The following is a 27,944-nucleotide window of genomic DNA, read 5'->3' on the forward strand; positions in this document are numbered from 1 at the left end:
TATACGTATGGATCATATGGAATATGCATTTCTAAGTTATAAACAATTGGGCCCTGATTAATCCCTCCTTATTGCAACATGCATCAACTTTGCGAAATACCCAAACTGTTCATTGGTTTCTGTCGTTATTTTTTATTTTTTTATTTATATCATTTTCGGTTGCAATACGCTATCGTCGATACAGATACGCGTCATTTCCACTTAATCGGTTTATTAGACGACAATCATTATTTTGGCCGCATTCCCGGAGCGCGACTTACTTTACAAAGCGTTAACCGTAATAGACTACATTGACCCAAGTTTTAGCATCGTTACGACTGACTATAAATTAGAGTTGTCACTATTTCTAATAGTACAAGTAGGTCAGTATGATGTCCTGTATTTTGTTTTTTAATTGTATCATGATACATCTTTCAAATTAGCTATCTTTGCTATATGCATTTTCTAGTACATGTTTCTTTGATTCAAAGTAAATATTCAAAAAGAAAAATTAAATAGCATAAATGAGATTAAAGGAGAAAACAGGAAAAAGTCGGCATATAATAAGTAATAACAATAATGTATTTAAAGAAGAAGAATTTGTCATTATATTTTGTCCTCGCACTTTAAATAAATATTTTTGTTTATACAACATATGAATTATACTATATTATAAACCATTAGATTCCACGTTTTTTTTTTCTTTTTAACATAATATGCCGATAGAAATAAATAAAAATAATAAAAGTTTTATGATTTCAATTAAACAACTTGACCATTGTATACCTCTTGTTTTTAGATTTGTACAATGAATATAAACCCTTAAACACGACAGTTGTAAAGAACTTTTGTTTTATTATACACTTATCACATGTGCGCCTTTGTTAAACTTTTTTTTTGTTTATCTTAAAGGTAGCGCCTAAACAGAAATGATCACTACCGACCGCGAAGTTAGGTATCGTAGGTAAAGTGGCGCATTCTGCAGCTGTCGGTAATCTGTATTTCTCGATGGGTGTTAAATCGCTATAAAAAATATAATCAACTGTGATCCAGTTGTCTTGATGCGTTGTACACTCCCGTCTACCATCGCGTTGTTGATGCTTGTACACACTTTGGAAATCGAACGGATGCGTCAAAGTACCAGAGCAGAACTGTACATGATATTCAGGAACAATTTCTATTATTTGACGATCGGTTGTATCTGTATTCACCTCAGAATACCTTGAAGCATTTGATGAATTTCCTTTTAAATTCATATTCTCACTATTTTCTAACTGTAAAGGCAAAAAATAGTTTGTTACAATAAAGTTACAGGAATAATATTAACCCGTTGACTGCCGCAGTTAAAATGGGCATTTGTATAATACCATCACTCTACTTGGTCCGTTTCCGCGCAATCTATGCCTCAAAACGTTGAAATGCTGACAATTATCCGTAATATAAAGACGAGGGGGTATTAACGAATTTGAAAGAGTTCGGTATTCTGTTGGCTCAAGATTTCTTCCTTTTCCTTGATATTCGAACGATCCTTTTGTAATGAATTGGTATACCCCAGAATTCGGTTCTAAATTGAAGTCACCCGTCAGTATAACTGGAAGATATTTGGAACCCATCCTATTTAATATTTAGAAAAAGTATTAAACATTATTTTATACTAGCCATCATTCCTGTGAAATACAATTCCATTCCTTGACTAATTATCGAATAGTAAAATATCATTTTATAAAATCTTTGTAGATTTCTTAATATACTACAATTGAAAGTGCACTATAAAGTATTTTAAGGAGAAGAATATAATATTTGACCGACTGGTTTAAAATAAAGTTTAAAGTAAAATATTACTTACGGTGTGTTCTCCAAAAAGGCAATCCTTTCAATTTCTGCTAGAAGCAATTGTGACTGTCCTAATCGTACATCGTTTCTTCTTGGATTATAAAGTAAATGAGTGGTAGCAATTACCAACTGTGTCTCAGGATTCTCTTTAACTGCTAATTTTGCAACGATTCCAACATTATCTCTACTTAAAAGTTCTATGCCTGACTGATAAAGCTCAACCTTTACGTGTTCTAGTAAAATAAACTGATCGGAACGATACAAAAAAAGCAAACCATCTTTCTTCTCATTTGTTCGTTTTTTATACAAATAAGCATAACCCAATTCCTTAAATGGAACTAAAAACTCATTTAGGTGGTCTTCTTGCATCTCTTGAAGACAAATTATCTGAAAAATTTCATAAATTTTGTAAATAATTTTATTTCAAATTTAATGAAATAAAAGTATTATTTTTGCTAAGAATTAAATCTTTTGTAAATTCGCATACCGCGCAATAATTAAAGGGCGTTTCAAAAAGAAGATCGTATACCAGAAAAACTGCAAATTAGAAATTCCCAATCTCTAATCTGAAGCTTATTTAAAATTGGGTATATGATTATCAAGGTACCCTGATTAAACTATATGTATGAGAATTGAATAAGATTCTTCGGAAATCGAATACCCAATTTTTAATCGCTTATATCTTAAAAACGAAAACAAGAAGTATCTATTAATTGTATCTTGAAAACGACTGCAAAATAATATAGGATTTTCTCATTTATTTTAGCACAAAGTTCCATTTCTTTTGAAACACTGTACGAATAACAAAAATAAATAACAAAGAAACTAACATTAGCTTTGGTTCCTAAAATCTCTTGCAAGAGAAGCTGCCTCCTAATATTCCAAGATAGTGCCCGTTTGTCATGTTCCTTGTACAGAAATGGATATGTTTCCAGGAGATACTGTGCCAATATGTTGAAGGATAGTACCCTCAGAACAAAAAATTCTTCAGAATTAGAGGTCAGCTTCTCTGGAAAAATTACATAATGAATAGGAATTCTTTTATGGCAAAAATACTACTTTTACCTTTCACTATTCGTTTCCAGTATCTCATTGCTTCATATCTCTGTTTATCTTCCATGTATTTATCTTTCAAAAGCATAGTTGGACTGACGCATGTGTTTGACCCAACACCAAGTGGCTGGGTATTACTTTCACATTCTAGATTCTCTAATGGAAATGTAAATGGAATTTCATGATTGTTACTAGAATTATAATATGTTTCTACGAATGGTTCCAATGGTGCCTGACCAAATGGCTGCTTTGCTGCGGAATTTGCCATTGTTCCCATAAAATTGCAATAAGACAATGTCAATGCTTTAGATATCGATATGCTTTCGCAAAAATTCCTCAAAAATACTCGTTTTCTTGCTAATCCATACATATGAGAAGTTGAAAATGGAGCGTCATAGTAGTAATGCTATAAACATAACAAAGCAATTCATATAAAATATATTTCAAATTTTTCTGCATAAATACCAATATATATTATGCTATTGTTTATTTAACAAAACAATAATTTTTACTCATTAACTTTTACTCACTGTTCATATTAAAGAATAAAACTTAATTGTACCCAAAGACTTGTCATCCAATTGAGATATTTTGAGATAAACTTGATATTCAAGCATGGAAACATTTTATGACAAATAAGGAAAATCTAAAAATTTAATTAGATGCAGAACAATAAACTGTTGGAAAAGTTACATAAGTTGTATTTCATTATGGATAAATCTATTGTAAACAGATTACTTTTAGAGACTTTCATAGGATAACAGCTGATATTTTGTAGTTCAGCCTTTAACACTAATACTATAAAATAATAATAGAATGGCTATAAAATCAATATGTTTATTTATCTATTTTTGTGTTTTGTTTACAACAGTACACCATGTAATATTTCCATAAGAATATTACTATAATGCTCATTTGTTAAAAACAGTCGAAAAACGATACTAATCTGAATTTACAAGTATAGAATTATTCACGGAACATACATGTATAAATGCAACAAATGTGTAAACATGTGAAATAATGTAAAACATAAAAACGGGGGAATTCATATATAACGTTATATTAATTGTAATGAAAAATATGAAAGATTAATAATTATATGATAACTTTTTATTTCATAGTTTTTTTATAAATAATTTTACAATATAAAAAATAACTAAATAAAAATTAGTGTTTTGTTGATATGCAATGTGAAATTATATTAAAAAAATAAAAAACGAATAATTAATTATTACCTTAAACTCGCAACGTAAAAATTTGAAGATGTCAAAACTCCTAATGTAAATTTTCCGCAGCAACTTGCTACCAGTATTCATTTATTTATGAAGTAGTGGGGATATTAATACACGAGTATACTGAAGTGCATAGGTTAGGTTATGTCATCCGTTGTCATAAAAGATGGATACTTTTCACATAGTCAGATGTAGATAATGTCGTCACAATGTAGAATAGGCAATTGATACAGTAATCCGTTTTCAAATTCCATAATTATTCGATTCTATTCAATGCTTATATTTTCAGAAAATCCCTTACCAAATAGAAGAATGATCTTGTAAATAACATATTTCACTCAAATACAGATTCAAAATTTTGTTACAATTAAGCAATTACTGATTGTCAGATTAGCAGAAATTTTTAATGAACATGTAATTATTGATTTCACATAAATTTTTTATATGTAACCATTTACCAATAGTTTTTATCAATATATTTTAAGAGAGATGCATATTATTTTGACAAACAATTTTATTTTCACGTGAAAAAGCTAAAGGGTAGGTATATCTTTTAAAAGGTTAACAAAAAGTAACAATTATAACAAAAAGAATATTATATTCTTATTTAAAAACGATTCTATTGAACTCATTAAAGTAATGTTGAATTTTCTAAAATAAATTTAAATCACAGCAATTTCAGTTATGAAACTAATTTACCGCTGTTCGATAACAGAACATACCGAACTTGAAGCGATGTGAACCTACCTGACGAAGTGATGTGAATGGTCCTTAACAGAAATAAGTTCGACTAATGTGTGTTTGGGAACATCGTTTTTAAACCTAAAAAATTATATTGAATTCTTTTACGTTGTGTACTGTATACTGTACAAAACGCGTTTGCCCGTATTGTTTCAATTTACATTGAGATTTGGTTTTCATAATAATCGTAAACATTTGAATTCTAAGTCGGTTTTGCTTATTTTCAGTAATCTCTAATTCTTGATGATGAAGCTTTTATTGTTCCTCTGCTTCACTACGGTCCATGTTTTAGGTATGAACCTTCAAATACTTATACATTTTTGTCTAATGCGTAAAGGGTTGCTTAAGATTTTTTCCGTGATGTAATACTATATTTTTTCATTCGTTTCTTATTTAAAAAAAATTATTTAAATTTATGTAAATATGTATATGTTTTATACATTATGAAGTGATTTTAAGTATGAATGATTAATAAGTTTCGACATTTTTGATAGCCTTTGTTAGAAAAATCAAACTGTCCTTGGTAAAAATGAAGAAAATATATATCTGTATATACAATTAGTAATTTCGAAAATAAAAATTCATATTTAACGTAAAATCCTGTAAAAATCTGGAAAATTAAAAAAAGAGATTGCTGTCAACAGAAGATTTATATTAGGTCATCCCACAAGTTCGTGCCGTTTTTTATGGGATGACCTAATATATAAAAATAATTTATAGTACCAAAAGTCGTCAACATGGATGCAAAAGACAATGATAAAACATGGCCGATTTTGGTCTTCGCTTTTAACCAAACATTTTATGTTTTTTGTATCTATATACAAATGTTGTATAATTTGAATAGAAAAACTTTCCTCATGTAATTTGTAATTGTTGATTAGAAAATAAATGTATTTGGTTCAAAATAATTAAATAACCTAATTTATATTGTCTTTTTCAAAATAGGGGAAAATTCCAAAGATGTTCTTCCCATTAACAATGGTCCTAATAAAATGCTTGGACAAAATATTAGTGAACCAGTTTTTCAAGCAAAGTCAATGTCAAAGAAGATAGGGGTTGTTGTGGAACCTGTACCAGCTTCCTTAGATACAAATGAAAATAAAACAAAATCAGAAGAAACATTAAATAGCAGTACTGTTCCAAGTTCTACAGGCACTGCGTCTCATTCAGAAATTACAGTAACAGATTCTACAACTGTCCCTAGTACTACAGCTGTCCCTAGTTCTACAACTGAACAAGTTACTGAACCAACTACAACTGCAGCAATTAATCCCCCAGTGACATTTACTGAAACAAACAAGGCAACAGCATCTGCTATTAGTCCTGGCAAATGGATAGTTAATGGAACAAATAAGGTCTGTCTTGTGGTACAGATGTCCGTGGCATTTAATATTTCTTATATGGATGATAATCATACGGTTTGTATTATTATAATATTCATTATTACACTCTAAATAAAAATTAAGCACCCAGTAGAATATTATAAAATAGGAAAAAACAATAGTATTACACAGATGAAAATATAATGTTTAAGAAGAATAGTAGTAAAATTGAAATTTAATGTCAAATTAAGGTCAGAGTGTTAATATAAACAACTTTCTAGGTTTCCTTCAAAACATTTGACATGCCAGTGGACAATAGAACCACAACAGCAAACGGAAGTTGTGGTAACCTTGAGCAAAATTTAACTCTGTCATGGTCTTCCCAAAACCTAACTAATAATGGTAGCATGACCATGCACTTTGTGAAAAATGAAAGTAAAAGTTACTATTCATTCCATCATTTGGAAGTTGTTCTTCCAGCATCAGATTTTGAAAATACGTCTCTGAGTAAGAATTTCATTTTTACTGCCGCAATTAACGCTAGAACTATTAAACCAGTCAAAATGATTGTCTTCGATTTTTTTATTTTAAATTATAAATTTTTTTATGGTATTTTTTTTAAAATGTATGTTGGCTATTGTCAAGATTTTTTTACATTATTCCCAACTCAAAAATAAATGTACATCAAACTTTAAGCATAATGAGAACTAATTTTCTTTTTTACAAATAATTATATTTATTGGTGTTAAGACCAATATTTTTTTAATGAATATTTCTATACTTATGAATAGATGAATCGATGGTTTTGGTGCACAATGCATCCTATGCTACAGTCGGATTACACGTATCCTACAGATGCGTAAAACAGCAAACTTTTCATTTGACACGTAACAATACTAATGAAACCGCTGGTTATTTAACAATATCAAACCTTCAGTTCCAAGCTTTCAAAAATGACAATTCCACCGCCTTTGGTTTTGGTAAGTTCTAAAATCATTGTATATGTTTTGTTATTCTATAAGAAGCGTATTATGAACTAATGGTTAATTCTTATTTGTTATTAATTTTCAGCCGAAGACTGTTTCTTTGACACAGCAGACGCTGTTCCGATAGCTGTAGGTTGCGCACTAGCAGGATTAGTAATCATAGTATTAATTGCATATTTGGTTGGCCGCCGACGAAGTCAAGCTCATGGTTATCTTAGTATGTAACTTTTACGTATACTTTTCTTCAATTTTCCTTTTTTTTAAGTAAATAAGTTGATATTATAATTTTGTGTATTCCAAATCAAAACTATTTCTTTTTTGTAAATCTGTAAAGTTGTTGTTTGAGGGAATTTTTGATTATACATTCTTTTGTTCCCTTCAACGCAACAAATTTAAAAAAGAAAAAAAAACAGTCGAACATTCATTATATCTTTTTAAGAATCGCTTATTTTCTGGTTTGTTATCAATAAGAAGGATTTCATAATTGTATTTTTTCATACTTTTTGTCAAATCTCGAAAGATTCGTTAGACAATGTATTATCGTTTTACTTTGCGATATACATATATTACATGGTTAATTTTCATTAGTTAGTGTTACATTAAATATAAAGTTTAACAAGATATACTAATTGTAAAGAAAAACTGTGGAAGAAAAACAACTGTTTGAGAAACGAACGTACTGCAACAAAAAGTTTAACTGTGTGAAATTTGTAATGAATGCAAATCATTTATGATACCTTCTTCCGATAGTAAATGTCAAAATTGAATTGCATGAGAAATGATGCAACATATGTATAAAATGTACACGTTTTACTGTGATAATAATTTTAACCTCTTAGGGATGCTTCATGATTGTGGGGAGGTGATTTACTTAATGGTAGAGTGCATTGCGTGTTGTCTATCTGACAGCAATGCGTGACGGACAATGCTGTTCTCTACATCCACGAAAGCCACTATAGTGGCGCGTCGCTCAGGAAGATAACATCTGCGAAAGTCACTATAGTGGCTCATCGTGCCTAAGAGGTTAAAAGAGATTAAATTATGCAAATAAGCATCGGGTTATTTATGTATAGTGATGTTAATTTTTAAGAAATCAATTTTTATCGTAATGGTACGTTCGTTGTTTGTCAGAAACCATGATAATTGTATTTTTTATTTTTATTGATATTAATAATACCAGTAAAAACCAGCGTATTTGCGAGTTACAGAACTTGGTTGCTAATAAATTACTATATATATCATACAAATTATCTCTTCTATCAAGCTATTACCGATTAAATAAACAAGTTTTGACACTACACGTCTACACTTGCCCGTGGACAATTTATACATGTATGTACCATCCGCGTCTGTAGTGATCTGTGACGGCATGGGGGTCCTTCGCATACATCGGACAGCACTCTAATCTTATTCAAGCCTAATTAGTAGATGTGACCGAGTCAACCAATAATACACTAAAGCCGAAAGTACATGGAGCCGAGGTGGGTCATGACCAATTGGACCCGGATTCCTTTCGAGTATCAGCTTAGCAAACGTGGACGGTACTTTTCTACGCATATACTGTCAAAACATTGTCTTTAGACTTGTATTTTATTTCTTATTGACTTCAGATTATTCGCAATGGATGCGGACTGTCCGCGGAGCGGCCCATGATTGATCTATTATTAATTCGCTGTTGACCTATTATTGATTCATAGTTTCTCCACGATCAATCCGCAATTAATCCACGATTGATAATTTGCTTCTCTACGTTTAAGGTTAAGCACCTTGAATTTTAATTTACCAAAGAAATGATACCCTCAGCATTGCAGCGTTACAACGATATCAGTTGTATGAGTTATACAAGTATGAAGGAATCCACATGTGCAATGTTCGTTGATTTCAACGTCGTCGTTGTTATAAGAAGAGATGTCAAAACACTGATGCATCATCATTGTAATCGGTAAGTCAAGATTTGATTTATATTAAGTTATGATCTCAGTGCTAAAGAATTTAAAATAAGAACAAATCATCATTAAAAATTATTTGTGTATAGTATCGAGCAAAGTAGGCTCTTCTAAGGAAAATGGTAATACAGGAGCCTGCAACATTGCCATTTCCCTGGGGAAGCCCACCATGCTCGATGCTGTACTTAATCGCTTATCTTGCGGAGAAAGTAATTTTCTGCTTTCTTAATTTCATCACTTACCACCAGATGGCGACAACATTTTAAAGTGTACCCATTACGAAATTTGAAAACATGAAAGTAAAGATTACACAATATCCTTATTAAATTAATTTCTTTATAACAATATAATGTTTTCCCTTATAATTTCACAAATTAAATAGTTTTAAATAATTTCTATTTATAATTTGTATTAGACATAAATGAAAATGTAAATTTGTATCTTAAGTAGTCCACTACTTATAAGATTCAAAACAATAAATAATAACAAACATCACAGAAAATTAGAAGTAAAGGATGCACATATTGTGCTAACTAATTTTTGTTCGCGTTGCTTATATTTTTCCGAGAATCTGGTCTCGTGCATCATAACGGAGGTATAAGGTAAAGAAAAGCACACAAGAAATATGTACATACACGTAGTGTAATGAACTTCCTATGCTCGACCATCTGTTTTTCTCTAGAAGTATAGAAAGGAGAAATCAGGTTGTTAGTAAAAGTAAGATCTATTTTCATTTGCAATGAATTGCCGACAGACATGCATTCATGACGAGAAGTAAACCGTGTTATCTATGCATACAACGTAATACCTACCACATTCTAGAATTCCCCACTTGATTTTTTAAATTACATACATATAATTTACATTAGATAAAACGATAAAGCTTAGTATATTAAATCACTAAGGTGTTAGAATACTGAAATACCAAAACATTCAGGCATTCGAACATTAATAAATCCTAAAAATATTAAATCACTCTACGCATATAAATACTGAATAGTATTATCGCTGGTATACTGACGTGTTTACAAGCGGATCTGTTGCAACATAACGCTGTAACCTAAATTACTGCTAATATGTAATTTATCTTGTTAGAACCAACACCAAAGAAAAAGTTATGTACACGCGCGTACACAAATATTCGAGTTCTAAAAATTGTGATCAAACCTTTCAAGACTTATCAAGACTCAAGAGTCGTGTCTTCAAGACTTTGAAGGGGCTCTCGGATGATCAATATTCGATTAAAATTCAAATTGATTCCAAGCTTTCTCTAAATATTTACATTTGAAACGCTCGATGGGCCATCTACTAATTACTATGAGGGAGAGGGGAAAAGGGTTAGGTAGGCTGATAAACGAACGGCTGTTGAACAGTGCACGACCATGCACGACTTCGGGCACGAACGCCAGTCGCAGCAATAGTGCAAAGCTGTGTAAATGCGTGCGTGCGTGCGTGCGTGCGTACGTTCATGATTTCTAGTCGGTGGGAGGTCAGCTTGGTCAGCCTTTCGGCGAGAACGATACGCGTTGCGTAGACGCGTCGTTCCCTTCTCTCCTTCCTTTCTTTCTCCTCTTCCTCTTCCTATCTTTTCTTCTTGTCCCCAAACTCGTGCAGTCGATTCGAAGCGTGTCAACTCCGCTGCCACTTATTTTACGCTCGCGTGAATTTTTTTAAAGATCTCTTTTAGACGATAATTAATTTAGTGTTCGCGTGGGCGGAGGTCCTTTGATTCGCTGAATGACGCACGGTACATACAACCGCTGAGAATATGTGTAATAACCTATGTAACGCGTTTTTTGCAAATACCGAAAATAAGTGTCTAGAGAATAGCTACCATGACTAATATCCTACTGTGATATGCCGGAAGTTTAACTTTTTGCTCTACGGATTTTCGAGCAACAAAGTGCTTTCTCGAAAGGCGATGGTGCATTATATTATCACGGCCCGATGATCGCAAACAAAAGCGTGAGGCACTGATTTCTTTTATCAGATATCCAACGATTTTTCAAAAACGGAACTTCATCGAACGTTTTCGTCTGTCGAAATTGAGAATTTAATAACGAATGACGTGCTCATTCGAAACGTCATCGCGCGCGAACACGCGGAGAAAAAGTGATGCACGTGTATCTCACTGACATTTCTCTCGCGAGGACTTATGAGTCACTCTCCTTTACCGACAATTGCACTTCTACGCCGGTAAACAGTTCCAAGGATTCCATTGGAACAGTCGGTTGTGTAATTCGAGACGCGACTCTAAAGAGTGTGTCCTTTGTTTTACAATTAACACCGACCTCGCGGCGATAAACGTTGAACCGATATCCGGTGCACAGTCAACGCAGTGGTGTTCTGCTAGAACGTGGTGTAAATAAAAAGAGAAACTGTTCGTTTTATTGAAAATTAAGAGAGAAAAAAAAATGAAAATAATAAATTGAATAAAAGGAAATTATATTATATTTGAGATGTGGAGCATAATCAGAAACTTTCTGGAACAGTTCCTTTTATTGGGGCTGTTCCTTAGTATTTTATACTGTTTCCTCACTTCCACCTTCAATTTCTGGGAGATTCGCGGCGTTCCCTTCCGGAAGCCTACCGTTCTCTTCGGCAACTATGCATCTTTGTTGTTATTCCAAATATCATTGCCGGAAGGTATCAAGGAGATGTACGAATGGTTCAAGGACGAGAGATTCTTCGGGGCGTTTCGCGTGAAATCGCCCGTCCTGATTCTGCGGGATCCAGACCTTATCAAGAACGTATGCGTGAAGAATTTTGCTTGCTTCTCGAACCGCGGCATACCGGTGAATTCTCAGGTAAAAAATAAATCAAGTATAGTTAATTACACTCCTTATAAAATAAAGTGTAGTCAAAAGTTAAAAATGCAATATAAATTATATTTTTTGTAATCGTCGTTAGGATCCATTGTCCGCCCACCTGTTTAATCTAGAGGGAAAGAAATGGAAGAGCCTGCGGTCGAAGCTGACCCCAGCCTTTTCATCTGGCAAATTAAAAAGAATGTTCTACCTGCTGGCCGAGTGCGGGGAAGAGTTTCAAAAATTAATCGGATCCTCGTCCGAGGCCGATCGGCCAATCGAGATTCGCGAGTTGGCGGCGAAATTTACGATAGACGTCATTGGTAGCTGCGCCTTCGGCATACAAATAAACGCGCTCACCGACGAGGAATCCGAGTTCCACAGGGCTGCGAAAAAGCTCTCGAGACCAAGCTACAAGGCCACCCTATGGCGGATGCTTAGAACAGCTATGCCGAGGGTCTATAAATTTTTAAGCGTTCAAGTGATCAACCCCGAGGTAACGAGATTTTTCAAGAACGTCGTGTCGCAGATGCTGAAGCAACGAGAAGAGCACGGTATCAAGAGGCACGACTTTATGGACCTGTTAATTGAATTAAAAAATAAAGGCACTTTGGAAAATGAGGCTGGTAACGGGCACATTAGCAACGACGAAGATGCGGATACCGTCGAGGAAATAGGTAGGTTAATCAGAAAAACATAGACATTTGTGAAAGCGTAGAAATAAACTCGCTTTATAGCTATATCGGTCAGACCCCTATCGTTTGTATAGATTACTCCCTACGAAGATAAATCGTGCAAGAGAAATGTTGTTCACCTTAACGTGTGGGCCGGTGAACTTGATACCGAGGCCTGCGATATACATTTTTTCAAAGACCATTAAGGATGGGTCTATCCTACCTATTACGATGGAGTAATAGAATTTTTACACTTAATAAATGAAACTTTTCTTAAGTTCGTATCAATTTCGAACCAGTTAATTGTATCAATGAAGAGATATTACATAATTGATAACTCTTCTTAGTGTGTTATTCGATGCACGCTTCAAACGATACCGTTCTGTAACAAATTAATCAAGATAAAATTGACAGTAAGTGCTCCATTCATATAGCCGCTTTAACGGTAATAAAACTGTGGCGTTCTCGAGTTAAATGAAACGTTTCATTTACTGCTGGCGATGAATGATAATTAAGAGAATATTATTTAATTATTACACTGAAGCGACGGTGAATATAGTCATGTAAATTAACAAAATTTATTTTTATGACCGAAAGAAGCGTTACGTCGTGCACGTAAATAATTTTTTTTCCGGATAACTTTATCGCATAAAAATGATTTGTTTGTAGAACTGGACGAGAACAGTATTGCTGCCCAAGCGTTTGTATTTTTCGCTGCCGGCTACGAAACTTCGTCCAACACCATTGCATTTTGCCTTTACGAGTTAGCATTGAATGCCGAGATTCAGGAAAGAACGAGACGCGATATTCAAGATGCCATCGACAACAGAGACGGAAAATTGACTTATGATGCCGTGCAGGACATGAAATACCTTGATATGGTTATAGCAGGTAATAATTAATCGAACCTCGGTAAATTGCATTCACTGAAATGATTTCATATTCTTGGGCCGATATTATTTAGTGTCTACCGATCTCAAGAAGCCCCGCTAATTAGGCTCGTGTAAAATTAGGGGGTCAGTCAATGTGTGTGTACAGTACCCCCTCTTGCCCCTGTGCCGTCCCGCAGGACTTCTTGTGATCGGTGAACAGTACATATATTTATCCGACATGAGTCAAAGGTTGCAAGTAAAAATTGTGACCCCGATAAAAAATTATCTTTATCGCATTTGTAATTCGCTAAAAAAGAAACAAAGACAATTAATATTAATATATTTTACGTTTAAATATTAAACTCGTTCATCCTATTCATTTGTTTAATAAAGGAAGCTCATTTTTTAAATTTAATTTTCAGAAACTCTTCGAAAATATCCACCGGCGTCGTTATTATCTCGTAGATGCGAATATCAATATCAAATACCGGGTAGTAAAGTGGAACTACCACCGGGTATGCGGGTTATTATACCAATTTATGGACTCCACCATGATCCAGATTATTATCCGAATCCGGCGACGTTTGATCCTGAACGGTTTACGGAAGAGAACAAACGCACGAGGCATCCGTATACGTATCTTCCATTTGGCGAAGGACCAAGAAATTGTATAGGTAATTTTTTCATTGCAACCGTTTTTAATAAAAAGATAAATAGCAGAAATTTCATTTCCTTTGATACATCACACGAAATTATAATAGTTAATTATAATTGTTACGTGTTTCAGGAATGAGGTTTGCATTGTTACAAATTAAAGTGGGTATCATTTCATTCCTAAGGAAGCATAGAGTAGATGTTTGTGAGAAAACAGTTATACCAATCAAATTTAGTAGAAGAAGCTTGGTAACGACGAGCGAGAATGGATTCTGGTTAAAAATTGTACAGTAGTCTTAAACTATTTTTAAAGTTGCAGGAAAAGAACCTTTAACATATACACATTGATGACAAAGTCTGTTGTGTACTTAATATACCTCAACAAAGTAATCAATATTTTTTTTAATTCTTTGATACAATCAATGCTAATACAGTCAATCAATAACTTTAATATCAAGCTTTAATTGTTTGTTCATTGAAACTATTAATCAGTTGTATTCATTATATTAGTCAGAAATTGCAATCTCGATTTAAGTTACCATAAATAGTGTATTTAATTTTTTTTGCTATGTTACAATTAATTATTGAGTAAATTTTAATATAATGATAATTAGAAATTATTTTTAAGACAATAGTTTATTACAAATGTACTTTTAGTATAATATTCTTATACAAACGAAACATTTATATTTTTGTAAACATTTTATGTACTATAAAGAACACATTGTATAATGTACTGTTGTAACAAATATGGCATTAGAAATAAAAAAATAAAAAATACATAACTGTAAGCGAATCCCACGCATCCCGTCTATGTATTAAATCGGCGGTAATCAAATAAGGCTCGCTATTCAGGATGAACAAATTAATCATTCGAACAGTCAACACGCCAAAAAGAGTTAATGTAATCTAACTGTATACCATCACTGCTTTCAATTACATTGTCAGTATAGTCAGTCTTAAATTACATTGTTTCTTTGTATCGATTGCAAGACGTGTCGTGTATAGTAGTATTCGCATGCACTATAGTATTTTGTTACATGCACAGTACGTACTTTTTGTTGCGTCTTCTATAATACCCGTGCATTGTCTATTGGTGGCAGCAGCTCCAAGTCAGTGCACTCTTCGTTCATAGAACGATTTGTATGTAGATAGCTGCGTATGTATAGTAAGTCGTTAATACGGCACATAATTATACGATCAAAAATGTCATTTCCTTGATTAGGTGACAGTGCTATTTTACCAACTATATCGTTTTTCTGCTCGAAGATTTTCCGCAGTATCTGACAGCGAGATATTTCACCGAAAATAATGCTACGGTGAGCCGTAAATCTGTTTACGTGGATGCGTACCTCTTCTGTCACTTTAAATTGATAACCGGGCCCTTTAAACGATAAACTCTACGTCTATGCAAACAATACACCTCCCCCATTTTTATCAAAACACGTGTCTGGATATCAATCAAAGTAAACGAACAGGATTTGATACCCATCTTTTAATTCACTTGTTACTACTTCCAACATTCATTTATAATGTATGATTAACACTTACTGATTAATACTTGTTAAACAACTAATTTATTACAATTAGTATGATTATTGTTTGATTAATTATGTTAATAATAAAATTTGATATTCTCGTATGTATACTTCAATTATAGGTTAAAACGAACTTAATTGTTACTCTTTTGACATATTTCTTTGTTGCAAATCAAGTACATGTTATCTATCTCTTATATTAATGAATGTTTTCCTTCTAGTTTTAATCAGTTTTTAATTAAATTGTAGATGTCACACTACAATAGAAATGCAAGTACTCAGAGGTCTACGGTGATCGATTATGAGCGTCAATTTCAAGAGGACCTAGAGCGTGCTCAGGCATTGAGTTTAGAAAGCCTTGCTTTAGAAAAATTTAAATTACAAAAGCAACGTTCGGAATTTAATCATGTACACCAATCTTGTGTACCGCAAAGTGACATACACACAGGGAATAATGTTATGCATAGCAATTCATCAGAGAGAGATAATACACCGCAAAGTGAAAAGTAAACTATATTTGATTATTGTTTCATATAATCTCTCTAAGTGACAATCAGAGGTGACTAATTTTTAAATATTTAGATTTCAGAGTAGAAGCAGACCAAGGCCCGGTTCCTTTAATACCAATCAATCGAAGAATACTGTGATATTAGCACCACCACCACCAATTCCATCTCGAAGAAATTCCACAACAGCTACAACGAGTCAAGAACAATCAGGTGACTTGATTAACTTTACAAGTCCAGTGAAGCAAGATGATCTAACTGATTACTGTTCACCTCCACCTCCACCACCGTAAGTTTATTCTTACCTAATAATTTTCTTACGTTATTACTAATAAATTGTTCTTATTTCACAACAGAAAACCATTATTAGAACCAAAATGGGAAACACATCCTTCGTTATTAAAGAAACAAGGAAGAGTATCACGTAGCAGTAGTATCGCCGGTTATCATTCTCGAGACTTCCGATACCAATCACTCTCTCCTAATCCTAGATCTTCCACCGCACCTTGCACACCGGGAACTCCAAAAATTAGTCCTATCATGTCAAGATCCAGTAGTATTAACAGTACTGTACCTGATGTAACACCACAAGTAAGTAATCTATATCATTAATCTTCTATAAATACTTGATAACAATTAAAGTGTCATTTTTTTTTCTATTTGGATGATGATTTTATTTGATAACTCTCATTACAGCTTGCATGGAATCTTAATGATTTTAAAACTTACTTTCTTGCACAGGTATATGGATTGTGTATAAGCGTTTCAACTTAAACATTAGCCAAAGAACATTATTTATATTTTTTAGTAGAATTTTTCCACAATAACATTAAATAGATATATAATATTTGAGATCTTTTCAAGAACAAATCACAATTTTTTTTTTTACAGATACCTCCATTACCTATGAATTACAGACCAAGTATTACTCCTTCTGTATGTGGTGTACAAAAACCTATGTTCTCTAAGGATGATGAGCAGCTAAGCGTGTTGAAAGTGGTAGAAAAGAAGCCAAATAATAATCTTATAGACTTGAGTTCTTTTGATCAAGTAGAAGATAAAACAAATGTACGAGTTAGCGTTTTAGAAGCGTTTGATCCGTTACTTGTTAAGACTGACGATCCTAATGAGAGTGCACGGGGGCCTAAAGACGAGATACAAGTCAGTGGATCGGTATATGACCCGTTCGATCCATTTGATTATATGTATAGCACAAATGAAAGTGTTAATTCAGATCCGGTATACGTTGCTGTGGAAAAATCTGCTAAATCTCCTGCTGTATCACCGGCGGCACCGCCACCGCTACCTCCTAGGAATTCATCTGCTTGGAATACCATTGAAAGAAGAAGAACTTCGTTAGACAGAAGACAGAAACGACAAACACGTTTGTACGAGAACATAACGGTCCGAAAAACTAGACCATCCCTCCATGATTGTGATTTAAAGGCTTTCCATGAAATGATGAAATCTGTCCGAAGTGAATTTCCCTTTAACGATCCTAGTACAAACATCGGACATATAATCAGTCCGATGATGGAGAACTTATATCCTGATGGCACAAGTATAAAATTAGTCGTACATCCACAGTTAGTGGATTCTAATGAAAATACTCCGTCCATATCATTCACCTGTGATGTAAACTGTAGCGTTGAACATGTTATTCTCAATGTCGCTTGTTCCTTAGAGGACGAGGATACGGTGAACGTAGAAAAATATTGTTTGAGAGTATGGGGATTAGCAGAATACTTTGCACCTAATACAACTTTAGCTCAATACGAATACATACATCAATGTATCAAATTAGAAAAAGACATCGAGTTAGCTATTCTAACTAAAGCACAAATAAAGCGATCTATAGCGCGAACACTGCAGGATGATAATCGTGATCAGTGTCTCAAATTAGAAGACATTCTTCCAAATGAACCAGTACAACCAATATCGTACGATACGCTTCTTATCTTGCTAGAGACAGTAGAGAAAGAAATGGAACGCGTAGAGACTACTGCGATACAATTGGCAACTAGTAATCATGGTACTAGTCTTTTGCCCCAGCTGCAACCACGTGGCGTTGTTCAAGCGATAAAAGCAGTCTGTGCATTAATGGGAAACATAGAAATGTTTGAAATTACAGAGGCTGTTGACAATTTTGTGAACGCGTGTTGTCAATTTCTGCCCCAAGTTCATACGACAAACATCGAATGCAAGAAACCAGAAATCTTACACGAAGATGGTGATTATTCTGTTGTTACTTTAAGAACAAAGTTTCCAGATGTAATTGCATCCCATTGTCATAAAATACGTGGGGCGATTCAAGATCTTGTAGAAACTTATTGTCATGCATTTAGAGTTGATTTTGAGTTAAGTAGCAAAGCAGAATTTCCAACAGGTAAGTAAGAAGAATTTCATTTTATTTCTATGTAATAAGTTTGATAGAAATAACATATTTTGATATAACAGATACGTTGATAGCGTCTGAAGTATTGGATACCATATTAGTTCGCGTTGGAGCAGTTCATAGATTGCCAGGATCATGGAAACACGATGATTATATTATAGCAGCCCAAATATTTCACGGTACAAGACCTGTTGGAAATCCAGTTTTATCCGAACCTATGACAGTCAGTTCTAATTTTTATCCAAGAATTTTGTTCAATTCATGGTAATTATCGTGATGTCTGCGATCTAAAAATTATACTTCATTTTTTAAATCTGCATTATAATTTTCAGGTTGGAATTTCGTGGCATAAGCGTCTGTCAGGTACCAAGAGAAGCGAGGCTAGTGTTAGTATTGTACGGTCGTACTTTACAACCTACCGAGCATGAATCTAATTCCTCGGCAGAAAATACCATGCAAAAGGAAGAATTAGGTTGGGGAGCTATACAGTTCTTTGATTTCGAAGGGTAATTATATGTACATTAGATTAAAGGAAAAGATTTTGTCAGTTTTAAAATGTATTCCTTTTTCTTGGTCACAGAGTGATGAGTCAAGGAAGTTTCTTTTTATCTCTGTGGCCAGCAGTTGCTGATAAGAGATTAGGTCCTGCTCCTGCACCTGGAATTCATCCTCAAGGGGATACGCATGCTATCATCGGTTTAGAATTACCCGATTATGGTGGCAAAGTGTTATTCCCCACAGAATTAAGGGATTTTGATGTTGAATCGTTGGACTTTAATTCCTTAGATCAGAATACACAAGAATTATTAATAGACATTACACAGCAAACTACCTTTACAAGGTACATATATTTACAATCTTTAGTTATTAATAATATAACATTATTATTTATTTCTTTTATTGACAGACCACTTATCGAGGAGAGGGAAATTTTATGGGAGAAACGTCATTACTTACACGACAGACCCGAAGCTTTGCCCAAAGTGCTTTTAGCTGCGCACAGTTGGGACTGGGCTTGTTTACCTGATCTTCATGCATCTCTCAGGGTTTGGAGTGCTTTGCCTCCTGTTCAAGCTTTACAATTACTGTTACCTTGGTAACCGCTGTTTTAAATCAATCTTTATAAATATGAATTCATTAATCGCTTCAATTAATCATAAGTACTGTATAGTTTTCCAGATATGAAGGTTAGAGAAGTAGCGGTTGGCTGGATTCGAGAATTGAGTAACGACGAATTGGTAGATTATTTACCACAATTGTTGCAAGCATTGAAGCACGAAACATATGAAACATCACCTCTAGCAAGATTCTTGTTAGAACGAGCTTTACTTTCTCCACGTGTAGCTCATCACGTTTATTGGTTGTTGACACAAGCATTACCAGGACAAAGTCCTCAGGTAAAAACTGAATTATTATTAACGAATTTGAATTTCACAAGATGCGTTACATTATTTTAAATTTCTTAGAATTCTTCTGAAATTGGCTCAGAAGATGATAGAAATATTAGTTCCACACGCTATCACAAAAGACTACAATTAATGTTGCGGGCATTACTAGCTGTTATTGGCGATGCACTAAGAAATAGTTTTCTTACCCAACAATTACTTGTCAAGGTAAATTATTTTTTTATATGTTTTGTATTTTTTTTATAAATCTAACAATAATAATAAATCATATTCTTATAGAATTTACACGAAGTAGCTGAAAATATAAAACAATTGAAAGATTCGTTAAGAATGGATGCGCTGAAAATTAGCTTACAAAATATACATTGTCAATTAATGGAAGATGATGGTACATGTTTACCTTTGTCTCCCAGTAAACAAGTATTCGGTATAAATGTACAAAGCTGTTCGTATTTTCCATCGTTCACTCTTCCCCTGAAAATCAATTTCATTAGCTGTGACGATGTAATCTGTCCTGCAATTTTTAAAGTACGTTTATCACGCAAATATCTCGTATAGTATTTTATTATTATTTTACATTAAAATAATTTTGAAGGTTGGAGATGATTTACAACAAGATATGTTAACGCTTCAAATAGTTCGCATTATGGATAAACTTTGGCTAAAAGAGGGTCTTGATCTTAAAATGGTAACATTTACTTGTGTGCCTACTGGGTACAAACGTGGGATGATAGAAATGGTCACGGACGCGGAAACTTTGAGAAAAATACAAGTCGAATTCGGTCTGACTGGTTCTTTTAAAGACCGACCGATTGCCGAATGGCTGGCAAAGCATAATCCTTCTGAATTAGAATACGAAAGGGCTGTAGAAAACTTCACTGCATCTTGCGCGGGCTACAGTGTTGCTACTTATATCTTAGGGATTTGTGACAGGCATAATGACAATATTATGTTAAAAACATCTGGTCACCTGTTCCATATTGATTTTGGTAAATTCCTAGGTGACGCACAAATGTTTGGAAACTTCAAGAGGTAAAACATTGTAATTGAAACATTAATCGTTACTTCTTCAAAATATTCATATGTATACTGTATTTTTTTATTTAGAGATAGAACACCGTTTGTATTAACTTCTGATATGGCGTACGTTATAAATGGTGGAGATAAACCATCAGCTAAATTCCATCATTTTGTTGATTTATGTTGTCAAGCATTTAACGTGGTACGGAAGCATGGAAATCTTATTCTTCATCTTTTTGGATTGGTAAGTTTACTGTTTCATTTAATATTATTATACAGTAATACAGACGTTTTTATTTATAATACATTCATTTTTAAGCTCGATAGTGTTGTAATTTAAATGATTATTCCGTTACAAAAACAAAAATACCGCAACGGAAGGACTTATCCTCGCGTTTTATCTGAAAGTGGCCCGCTATCACGCTAAACTATATGCGTTAATTAGTGTTTATCGCCCGAGGTCTCGTAATATCAAACAATGCAGCAGTCTGAGTCAATTAAGAGAAGAGTAAACATGCTAAAAATTTCAGAAAATTAATAACAGTAATCTGTTAACTTAATTTGTGTATCATAAAGTTTACACGTTAGATCTGTCGTCGTCTTAAAAATAATATGACTGAATTAAACGTTATACAACAGAAACTTGCTAATATCGAGATCAAAGAATTAGCGAACAAATCTAAAATGAATAACTATACGAATTCACAGATGACTTCGTCTGGTATTCCTGGTGTAACGGTGGACGCGGTTAGTTATGTACAAAAAGCTCTTCTTCCCGAACAAACGAATCCCGAAGCTGCCGCGACATTCGCTCGAATGATCGAAAGTTCGCTTAAAAGTTGGTTCACTCAATTCAACTTTTTCTTACACAATTTGGCACAGCTTCGATTTTCGGGCGATCACAGTGACGGGGCATTGTTGTCGTTTATTCCACGTACATACACGTAAGTTTGTCAATATAAATTTCACAAAATTGTATGAAAGTTTGAAATAAAAGGCATTATTTTTTAATTGTTACAGAATGCAGCAAGAAGGTCAATTAACAAGCGTTCAAGTACATGGGTATCAAAAACGATATGACCCTGAAAAATATTACATGTATATATTGCGTATACAGCGAAAGGGTCACGCAGACCCCACTTATTTATTTAGATCCTATAAAGAATTTTGCGAATTTTATCAGAAACTGTGCATTCACTTTCCTCTTGCTAAACTCGCCAGGTAAGTAACATTTATTTTCTTTATATAACACAAATAAAATTATTTACTAATTTAAACAATCTATATTTCTTTGTTATTTAGACATTTGTTATTTATGCTTATAATTAACGTTGTTTGATTTCTTAAAATTATCGTTTACATTCTTCTGTGACTCATTAGGGTCATTCTGTGAAATTTTTCGATAAAATTCGGGATTATAAGACAAACCAGATATTTTTTGTACTGGTATTTTAGCACGAAATCGTCTGAGCCCCATTTCTAACTTTATGATATTTCCCTTTAAAATAATACAAAATTATTTTTACATATTTACTGTGTATATAATATGTGTATACTTACTTCTGGAAATGATTGTAAATCTAAAACGGTAGCGCGTTCTAAAGCTGCTTGTAATTAACAAATACTTTATATCACAGTGTCAGAATTAAACTGTGTTATCTTTTCTCGTACTATCTAATCACACCAAAATCTTTGATACATAGCAAATTTCTTTTGAAATCATGATCCAACCAATGACTCAAATTTTATTTCCTGCTTATAATGATTTTTCATAATTAAAAAATTTATTTCACAGTTTACCAAGTGGTATAAGTGTTGGAAGATCTAATATAAAACAAGTTGCTGATAAACGCAGAGCAGATATAGAAAAATTCCTTGTAAGCTTATTTAAAATGGCACCAGAGATTTCCCAAAGTGATCTGGTTTACACATTCTTTCATCCTCTATTGAGGGATCAGCAAAATGCTGATATTCATTTACGCAAAGTAAAAGGTATGGTGGAGCTTTGAAAATATGGAAATATTATAAATAAATATTAATTATCATCATTGTTTTTTTTAAATTTGTTTTTATTCAGTTGGCAATTGGTGGGCCGAGAAAAGAGTCAGGGACAACGTTCAAAATGGACAAATTAAAATGTCTCTTCATTATACTCGTGGAGCTTTTTATGTGATGATTTATCATGCAAGAGGATTGCCAAAAGTGGCTAATGGTCAAGAACCGAATACATACGTAAAAGTTTATCTTAAACCAGATCCTACAAAGAAAACAAAACGAAAAACAAAAGTTGTGAAGAAAAATTGTCATCCTTCGTTTATGGAAATGGTAGCAAATTTAAAATAATTAATGAATTTATATCATTAAATATTTTGAACCTACATGTTTATTATTCCTTACAGCTAGAGTATAGAATGTCTTTGGATGTTATTAAAGAAAGAACTCTAGAAGCTACAATATGGAACCATGATACATTGCAAGAAAATGAGTTTCTTGGTGGACTATGTTTACCACTTGAACGTTTTGACCTGACAAATGAAACAATTGAATGGTTTTCATTAGGAAGTGTTCGATGAAACGATATTCATAATTTCTTAATGAATTTATTAATACTCATGGCTATTGATTCTGGAAGGAATTGAAAATATTCAATGTTATCGCACAATACTAATGATAATATTTTTATGTTATGCACATAATAGTGCAACAGGGATAATAATAGTAATATCACTACGATCGGTATTGACGATACATGCTTTTATGCATAATGAAAACGCTTCTTAACCCAAGGTAATCAGTGATCTAAAAACTTATAAAACGATATTAAATTAATGAGATCATAGATGAAGAGGCATATTTCATAAAATTATTCTACCTTTGTAAGAATTGCCAAGATACGAAAAATCAAGTTCTTATTTTACTTAATCTTTACATATCTAATCATGAAATTGCTTATAAATTTTATTTAAGTTATATTTTATAAACATATACTGCCAGCTGAATATGAAATATTTTGAGTTCACAGTATTCTAATGCTGTTAGTGAAATTTTATAAAAATATTTATTCTATTCTTATCAAAACTTAATCTTTATTAACTGTAAATAAATTAAAATCTTGCTGAGCTATGCAGTTGTAGACGATCGAATGCTATATTTGCTGAATAGTTATGAGTTTGACAATATGTAAACTTTTATACTTACATATAGTAATATCTACTTGGATACAAGTTACTTGCCTACAATAAGGAATACGTTAGGTAACGAAAAAAACATTTTTTACTTTCATAAGAAAATTTTAATCTCTACAGGGTGTCCCAAAAAACCGCCTTGTATATTAAAGTAACCAAAATGCCTTTCCATACAGAGCAATAGGATTTATATGAAAGGAGATTTTGTGAATTAATGTGTATTATAAATTTTTTTTTATTTTTAGATGAAAAAAGGGAGAATGAAATTATGTAAATATGCTTTTGATTTTATAAGTAATTTTCGTAACCATGTATTGTGAATATTTTAGTATAATTCTCTTTAGCAAATATTACTATAACAAAAGTAAAGGTTCTGTTAATACATTACCGACGGGTGATTCGTCAGATTTTTACTGTATGCAATTTTTTACTTATTGACATATTAGTTTGTCACTAAACTAATAACAATATAATTAATCTAGTCTCCTGTTGTTAGTGTATTAATGTAATTAATTATGATCTTGATTTTTGTTATAGATTTAACTGAATAATTTAGCAGTATACGTTGTACTTTTTTTTCGCAATCGTGTAGAATCTGATCTAATTATAATTAGAAAAAAATATTAATTTTATAATATATACATATGTATTTATCAATTACAAATTGCTTTTGCATGTGCTTTCTATAAACTTTACGTTGTGAGATATAATGTTAAGAATTTTAATAATTTATTTATACATTATCTGTAATTATTCACTAGTGGTTCTTTTAATCCAATGATTTAGAAATATAAATAACAAATGACACAAATTGTATCATTGCATTTTAACTGCATCCTTTTCTCTCTCTGTGTTACTACTGTACACCACTGTATGTACAATATTGTACAAAAAGCGTTTAATTTTGGTAATACCTTATTTATTTTTCAATTATTTAGCGTGACAATGAAATATTGTAACGGTGAAATAGTAAAATTATCAATACAATTGATCAATAATCCTGTTTTTTTTTTTTCTTAAATTTAAATAAATTTTAAGTTGCAGCAGTAAGCAACTGGAGGATTTAGGACCTACGAGGTTAGTCATATTTTTAGATTCCCTGTTCGTCCCAACGCAAGGTGCATAATTGCAAAAGGTTTCGGTTTCAACGTGGACAGAGCCGGAAACGGTAGTTTTCTATTTCTTCCCACTTTTGCTGTTCAACGGAAACGAGCTACCTGGGCCCCGACGCGTAAAGGGCGCGCGTACTGCAAAAGGATTCCAGATACATACGCAGGGCGGACGTTTTATTACAGTTTTCATCCGCAGATTAGCCCCTTTGGAAGCATCGATACTCGATTCAGAAGCTTTTATAGCACCCCCCATAAAACTAAGCTATTTGGTGTTTTCGACTGGACCGAGCAACTCGGACAAAAAGGTATGCCTGCCCCCATCACGCATCCCTAGGAATTTCTCGGTATACGTGAAACGTTGTTACGTCTCGGGGTCCAATTACGTACGGGTTGCCGACCTGACAACCTTCTTTCACAGTTCCAAACGCTGCATCCTTTTATCTTCTTCCCTGATCCTGATTTCCACCGTTCACGAACCGAACCCATGGAACCATGCTACGTGGTTGTGTGGGCACCACGAGAGAAGAAACGCTTTTTAACTTCTTTGTCGTAAAATTTACAAGGAACTCGGATATACCGAAATTTCTATTTTAACACTACTTCAGGAAAGATTTCAACGTTGTAAATCATAGATGCGTTGCTAACACAGAGAGAAGCTACACATTTCTGACGGGAACGGAAACAATCTGAAAGTATGTATTACAATACCGAGATAATTTATAGAATGGTAGTTGTGTACAATGACGTTATCATGGAAATCGATTCGAGTGGCTTTACGCGGTGTTTGGTTTTCCTTTTTGTAACGGTAATCTGCCGCGGTGATCGAATTATCATTATCACGCCATCAAAATCTTATGTACGCTTTTTCTTTGATATGATTAACCCCTTGCCTTATAATAAATATCATGATGCAATGTACAGTTTAAATATGACAGATTTGAATTTTATAATTTAGAGCCCCAGCTCCGGACGCCTGCAACCCGAGGCGTTGCAGAGATGTAAAGGTTGCAGAGATGCAAGGGATGCAGGAGTTATTGATTGTTGTATATATAAATAACCGAAAAAAGAAGTTAAGTACATTGAATAACTAAAATGATAGAAGAATTAAATAAATAACTGAGAAAAGAAATTACGGGTATTAGGTAAATAACTCGGAAATGAAATTGGTTCACTTAAATAACAACTCGGTTGCTTTTTTCTTTGCGTGAAGTGAATACAAGTTTGTCAAACAATTTTAATAATAATTATTCAGTCTTGTGCTGCTTTTGACTGATTTCTAAAAATTTTCAGGTAAAACAGGCACAATTACCATACCGGCTGTGCTCTCTGCATGTGGACTTAATCTCATCTGGGGTGTCTGGGACCCCCTAAATGGTGACCTCTCGAAAACAAAGGTAAGTAAGTACGTCCAGTCTTTTGCATCTGTAGTTACTGGTCTCGGTGAGAGGAAAAATGGAGGGAGAGTCGCGGAGAGACGGTTGCGTGTTCGCAGGGGTTGATTTCAGTGGATGAAGAGGGGCTGGGGTCGGACATCGATCTGGTAGTTAAGTTGAGGGCTCCCACGGGACTCGTTCGCCACCTTCGCAGCATCGTCTCCTCCTCTTGCTTTATTTGTCTCGGCGCGAATTTCCTGGCATCGGTTACACGTCCTAGCCGCCTCACATAAACGGCATTACACGTTTTTGTGCTTGTATTTATGTACAATCTAACGAGACCCATTCGACCGAGCGTCGCGGAGATACTGGAAAACTTTTGATCCGCGGAGGGGGATGGAGTTTAATCGTTATTGCGGTTCATTTCAACGGAACGTCGCAAAATTTTACTTAAGTGGAATCGATTTAAGAAAACGATATCGATTATCGGGGGTCGTTGAAGGTTCTTTATATCCATGTTTACTAAGATCTTTGCATCTCAAGCATTTGATTAGAGTAATTGAATAAAGGTAAACGATGGGATTACTAAACATTAGACCGTATATTTTAAAGTTTGCAATGCGATCACATATCGATATAATACTAGGCTTAACGATCGTGTAACATTCATTAGTATTAATAATGTTAATATTTAATATAATAACTTACGAATTGCGGTATTTTATGTAACTATGTACACATAATTCACGTGAGATTTTTAATGTTGCGTTACAATCTTCCTCTTATTCACAAACATACACACACACACATACACACATACACATGCATACATATACACGCGCGCGTCTACAGAAAATCGTGATTGCGTGTTGAAGGGTTGGCAACGCTCAAGGCACACGGCTCGTAAACATCGGCTCTCTTATTTTTCATTTCCCTCTCGAAAACAGCCTGTATATTTTTCGTCTTTTTTTTTCTTTTTCTTTTATTCTTTATTGTCATTAAAATTCGATCTAAGAATCTACCGTCGAGTAGCCGTAAAGCGAAATAAAATATCGAGAACGGAAAAGAAAAAAGAGAAACTCGTTTCGAGCGAGAAGGTAATAAAAGTCGAAGATTAAAATCGGTACGTTTAAAAGTTGCGTAATTACGACACGACTTCGTTTCTCGTGGTTTTCAAGGCATATATAGTTTACGTATGTATAATTCCCATCTTGCACTTTCCCCACAAAGTGATTTTTAACAAGTATTTAAAAAAACAAAACACATCGTTTATCGCATCCCGTTTCGCATAGGTGAAGCAGTACGCGTGA

The 27,944-nt window shown here is 33.5% G+C and overlaps 4 protein-coding genes across 7 annotated transcripts; 3 read left to right on the top strand and 1 right to left on the bottom strand.

The window, feature by feature from the left end:
• Nucleotides 1-584: 584 nt before the first annotated feature.
• On the bottom strand, nt 585-4,474 carry angel (protein). Of its 2 annotated transcripts, none has more exons than XM_034331657.2 (6): nt 4,101-4,474; nt 2,878-3,271; nt 2,643-2,821; nt 1,826-2,199; nt 1,347-1,593; nt 585-1,253 (listed from the first exon to the last, which is right to left on the bottom strand). In XM_034331657.2, exons 1-6 carry the CDS (start codon nt 4,179-4,181, stop codon nt 864-866), a joined length of 1,665 nt encoding a protein of 554 aa, XP_034187548.1. In that variant the 5' UTR covers nt 4,182-4,474; the 3' UTR covers nt 585-863. The 2 variants fall into 2 exon arrangements, with proteins under 2 accessions (XP_034187548.1, XP_034187549.1); XM_034331658.2 differs by lacking the exon at nt 4,101-4,474 and adding an exon at nt 3,396-3,513.
• A 384-nt stretch (nt 4,475-4,858) lies between these two features.
• On the top strand, nt 4,859-8,444 carry Lamp1 (lysosome-associated membrane glycoprotein 1). Its single transcript, XM_034331680.2, has 5 exons — nt 4,859-5,130; nt 5,784-6,256; nt 6,442-6,667; nt 6,952-7,140; nt 7,232-8,444. Exons 1-5 carry the CDS (start codon nt 5,082-5,084, stop codon nt 7,369-7,371), a joined length of 1,077 nt encoding a protein of 358 aa, XP_034187571.1. The 5' UTR covers nt 4,859-5,081; the 3' UTR covers nt 7,372-8,444.
• Nucleotides 8,445-8,522: 78 nt separating this feature from the next.
• LOC117607689 (putative cytochrome P450 6a13) lies at nt 8,523-14,669 on the top strand. 2 transcript variants are annotated; one of them, XM_034331661.2, is made up of 6 exons: nt 8,523-9,088; nt 11,739-11,899; nt 12,003-12,576; nt 13,243-13,464; nt 13,868-14,119; nt 14,233-14,666. In XM_034331661.2, the coding sequence occupies exons 2-6, from the start codon at nt 11,750-11,752 to the stop codon at nt 14,391-14,393; spliced, it is 1,359 nt and encodes a 452-aa protein (XP_034187552.2). In that variant the 5' UTR covers nt 8,523-9,088; nt 11,739-11,749; the 3' UTR covers nt 14,394-14,666. The 2 variants fall into 2 exon arrangements, with proteins under 2 accessions (XP_034187552.2, XP_034187550.2); XM_034331659.2 differs by lacking the exon at nt 8,523-9,088 and having other exon boundaries at nt 10,572-11,899; nt 14,233-14,669.
• Nucleotides 14,670-15,450: 781 nt separating this feature from the next.
• On the top strand, nt 15,451-27,895 carry Pi3K68D (phosphatidylinositol-4-phosphate 3-kinase catalytic subunit Pi3K68D). Of its 2 annotated transcripts, XM_034331641.2 has the most exons (20): nt 15,451-15,633; nt 15,887-16,143; nt 16,220-16,432; nt 16,500-16,734; nt 16,840-16,884; nt 17,035-18,529; nt 18,601-18,802; nt 18,871-19,044; nt 19,119-19,379; nt 19,446-19,634; nt 19,710-19,935; nt 20,005-20,151; nt 20,224-20,472; nt 20,540-20,976; nt 21,052-21,208; nt 21,673-21,908; nt 21,985-22,185; nt 22,760-22,956; nt 23,042-23,289; nt 23,364-27,895. In XM_034331641.2, the coding sequence occupies exons 1-20, from the start codon at nt 15,508-15,510 to the stop codon at nt 23,535-23,537; spliced, it is 5,469 nt and encodes a 1,822-aa protein (XP_034187532.1). In that variant the 5' UTR covers nt 15,451-15,507; the 3' UTR covers nt 23,538-27,895. The 2 variants fall into 2 exon arrangements, with proteins under 2 accessions (XP_034187532.1, XP_034187533.1); XM_034331642.2 differs by lacking the exon at nt 16,840-16,884 and having other exon boundaries at nt 15,453-15,633.
• Nucleotides 27,896-27,944: the final 49 nt, after the last annotated feature.

The sequence above is a fragment of the Osmia lignaria genome, chromosome 6 (assembly GCF_051020975.1).
Source record: "Osmia lignaria lignaria isolate PbOS001 chromosome 6, iyOsmLign1, whole genome shotgun sequence".
NCBI classification, from domain to species: Eukaryota; Metazoa; Arthropoda; class Insecta; order Hymenoptera; family Megachilidae; genus Osmia; species Osmia lignaria.

What these genes read in the sequence shown, in the direction of transcription:
- angel (XM_034331657.2), bottom strand. Translation starts at nt 4,181, where the DNA reads ATGAATACTGGTAGCAAGTTGCTGCGGAAAATTTACATTAGGAGTTTT. An exon ending in TTTTAGGAACCAAAGCTAAT is followed by an intron (nt 2,200 to 2,642) that starts GTTAGTTTCTTT and finishes GAAATTTTTCAG; the next exon opens with ATAATTTGTCTTCAAGAGAT. An exon ending in ACGGACCAAGTAGAGTGATG is followed by an intron (nt 1,254 to 1,346) that starts GTATTATACAAA and finishes TTGCCTTTACAG; the next exon opens with TTAGAAAATAGTGAGAATAT.
- Lamp1 (XM_034331680.2), top strand. Translation starts at nt 5,082, where the DNA reads ATGATGAAGCTTTTATTGTTCCTCTGCTTCACTACGGTCCATGTTTTA. An exon ending in CACTACGGTCCATGTTTTAG is followed by an intron (nt 5,131 to 5,783) that starts GTATGAACCTTC and finishes TTTTCAAAATAG; the next exon opens with GGGAAAATTCCAAAGATGTT. An exon ending in ATATGGATGATAATCATACG is followed by an intron (nt 6,257 to 6,441) that starts GTTTGTATTATT and finishes ACAACTTTCTAG; the next exon opens with GTTTCCTTCAAAACATTTGA.
- LOC117607689 (XM_034331659.2), top strand. Translation starts at nt 11,552, where the DNA reads ATGTGGAGCATAATCAGAAACTTTCTGGAACAGTTCCTTTTATTGGGG. An exon ending in CCTTGATATGGTTATAGCAG is followed by an intron (nt 13,465 to 13,867) that starts GTAATAATTAAT and finishes TTTAATTTTCAG; the next exon opens with AAACTCTTCGAAAATATCCA. An exon ending in AGGACCAAGAAATTGTATAG is followed by an intron (nt 14,120 to 14,232) that starts GTAATTTTTTCA and finishes TACGTGTTTCAG; the next exon opens with GAATGAGGTTTGCATTGTTA.
- Pi3K68D (XM_034331641.2), top strand. Translation starts at nt 15,508, where the DNA reads ATGCAAACAATACACCTCCCCCATTTTTATCAAAACACGTGTCTGGAT. An exon ending in AGAATTTTGTTCAATTCATG is followed by an intron (nt 18,803 to 18,870) that starts GTAATTATCGTG and finishes TATAATTTTCAG; the next exon opens with GTTGGAATTTCGTGGCATAA. An exon ending in TTTATTCCACGTACATACAC is followed by an intron (nt 21,909 to 21,984) that starts GTAAGTTTGTCA and finishes TAATTGTTACAG; the next exon opens with AATGCAGCAAGAAGGTCAAT.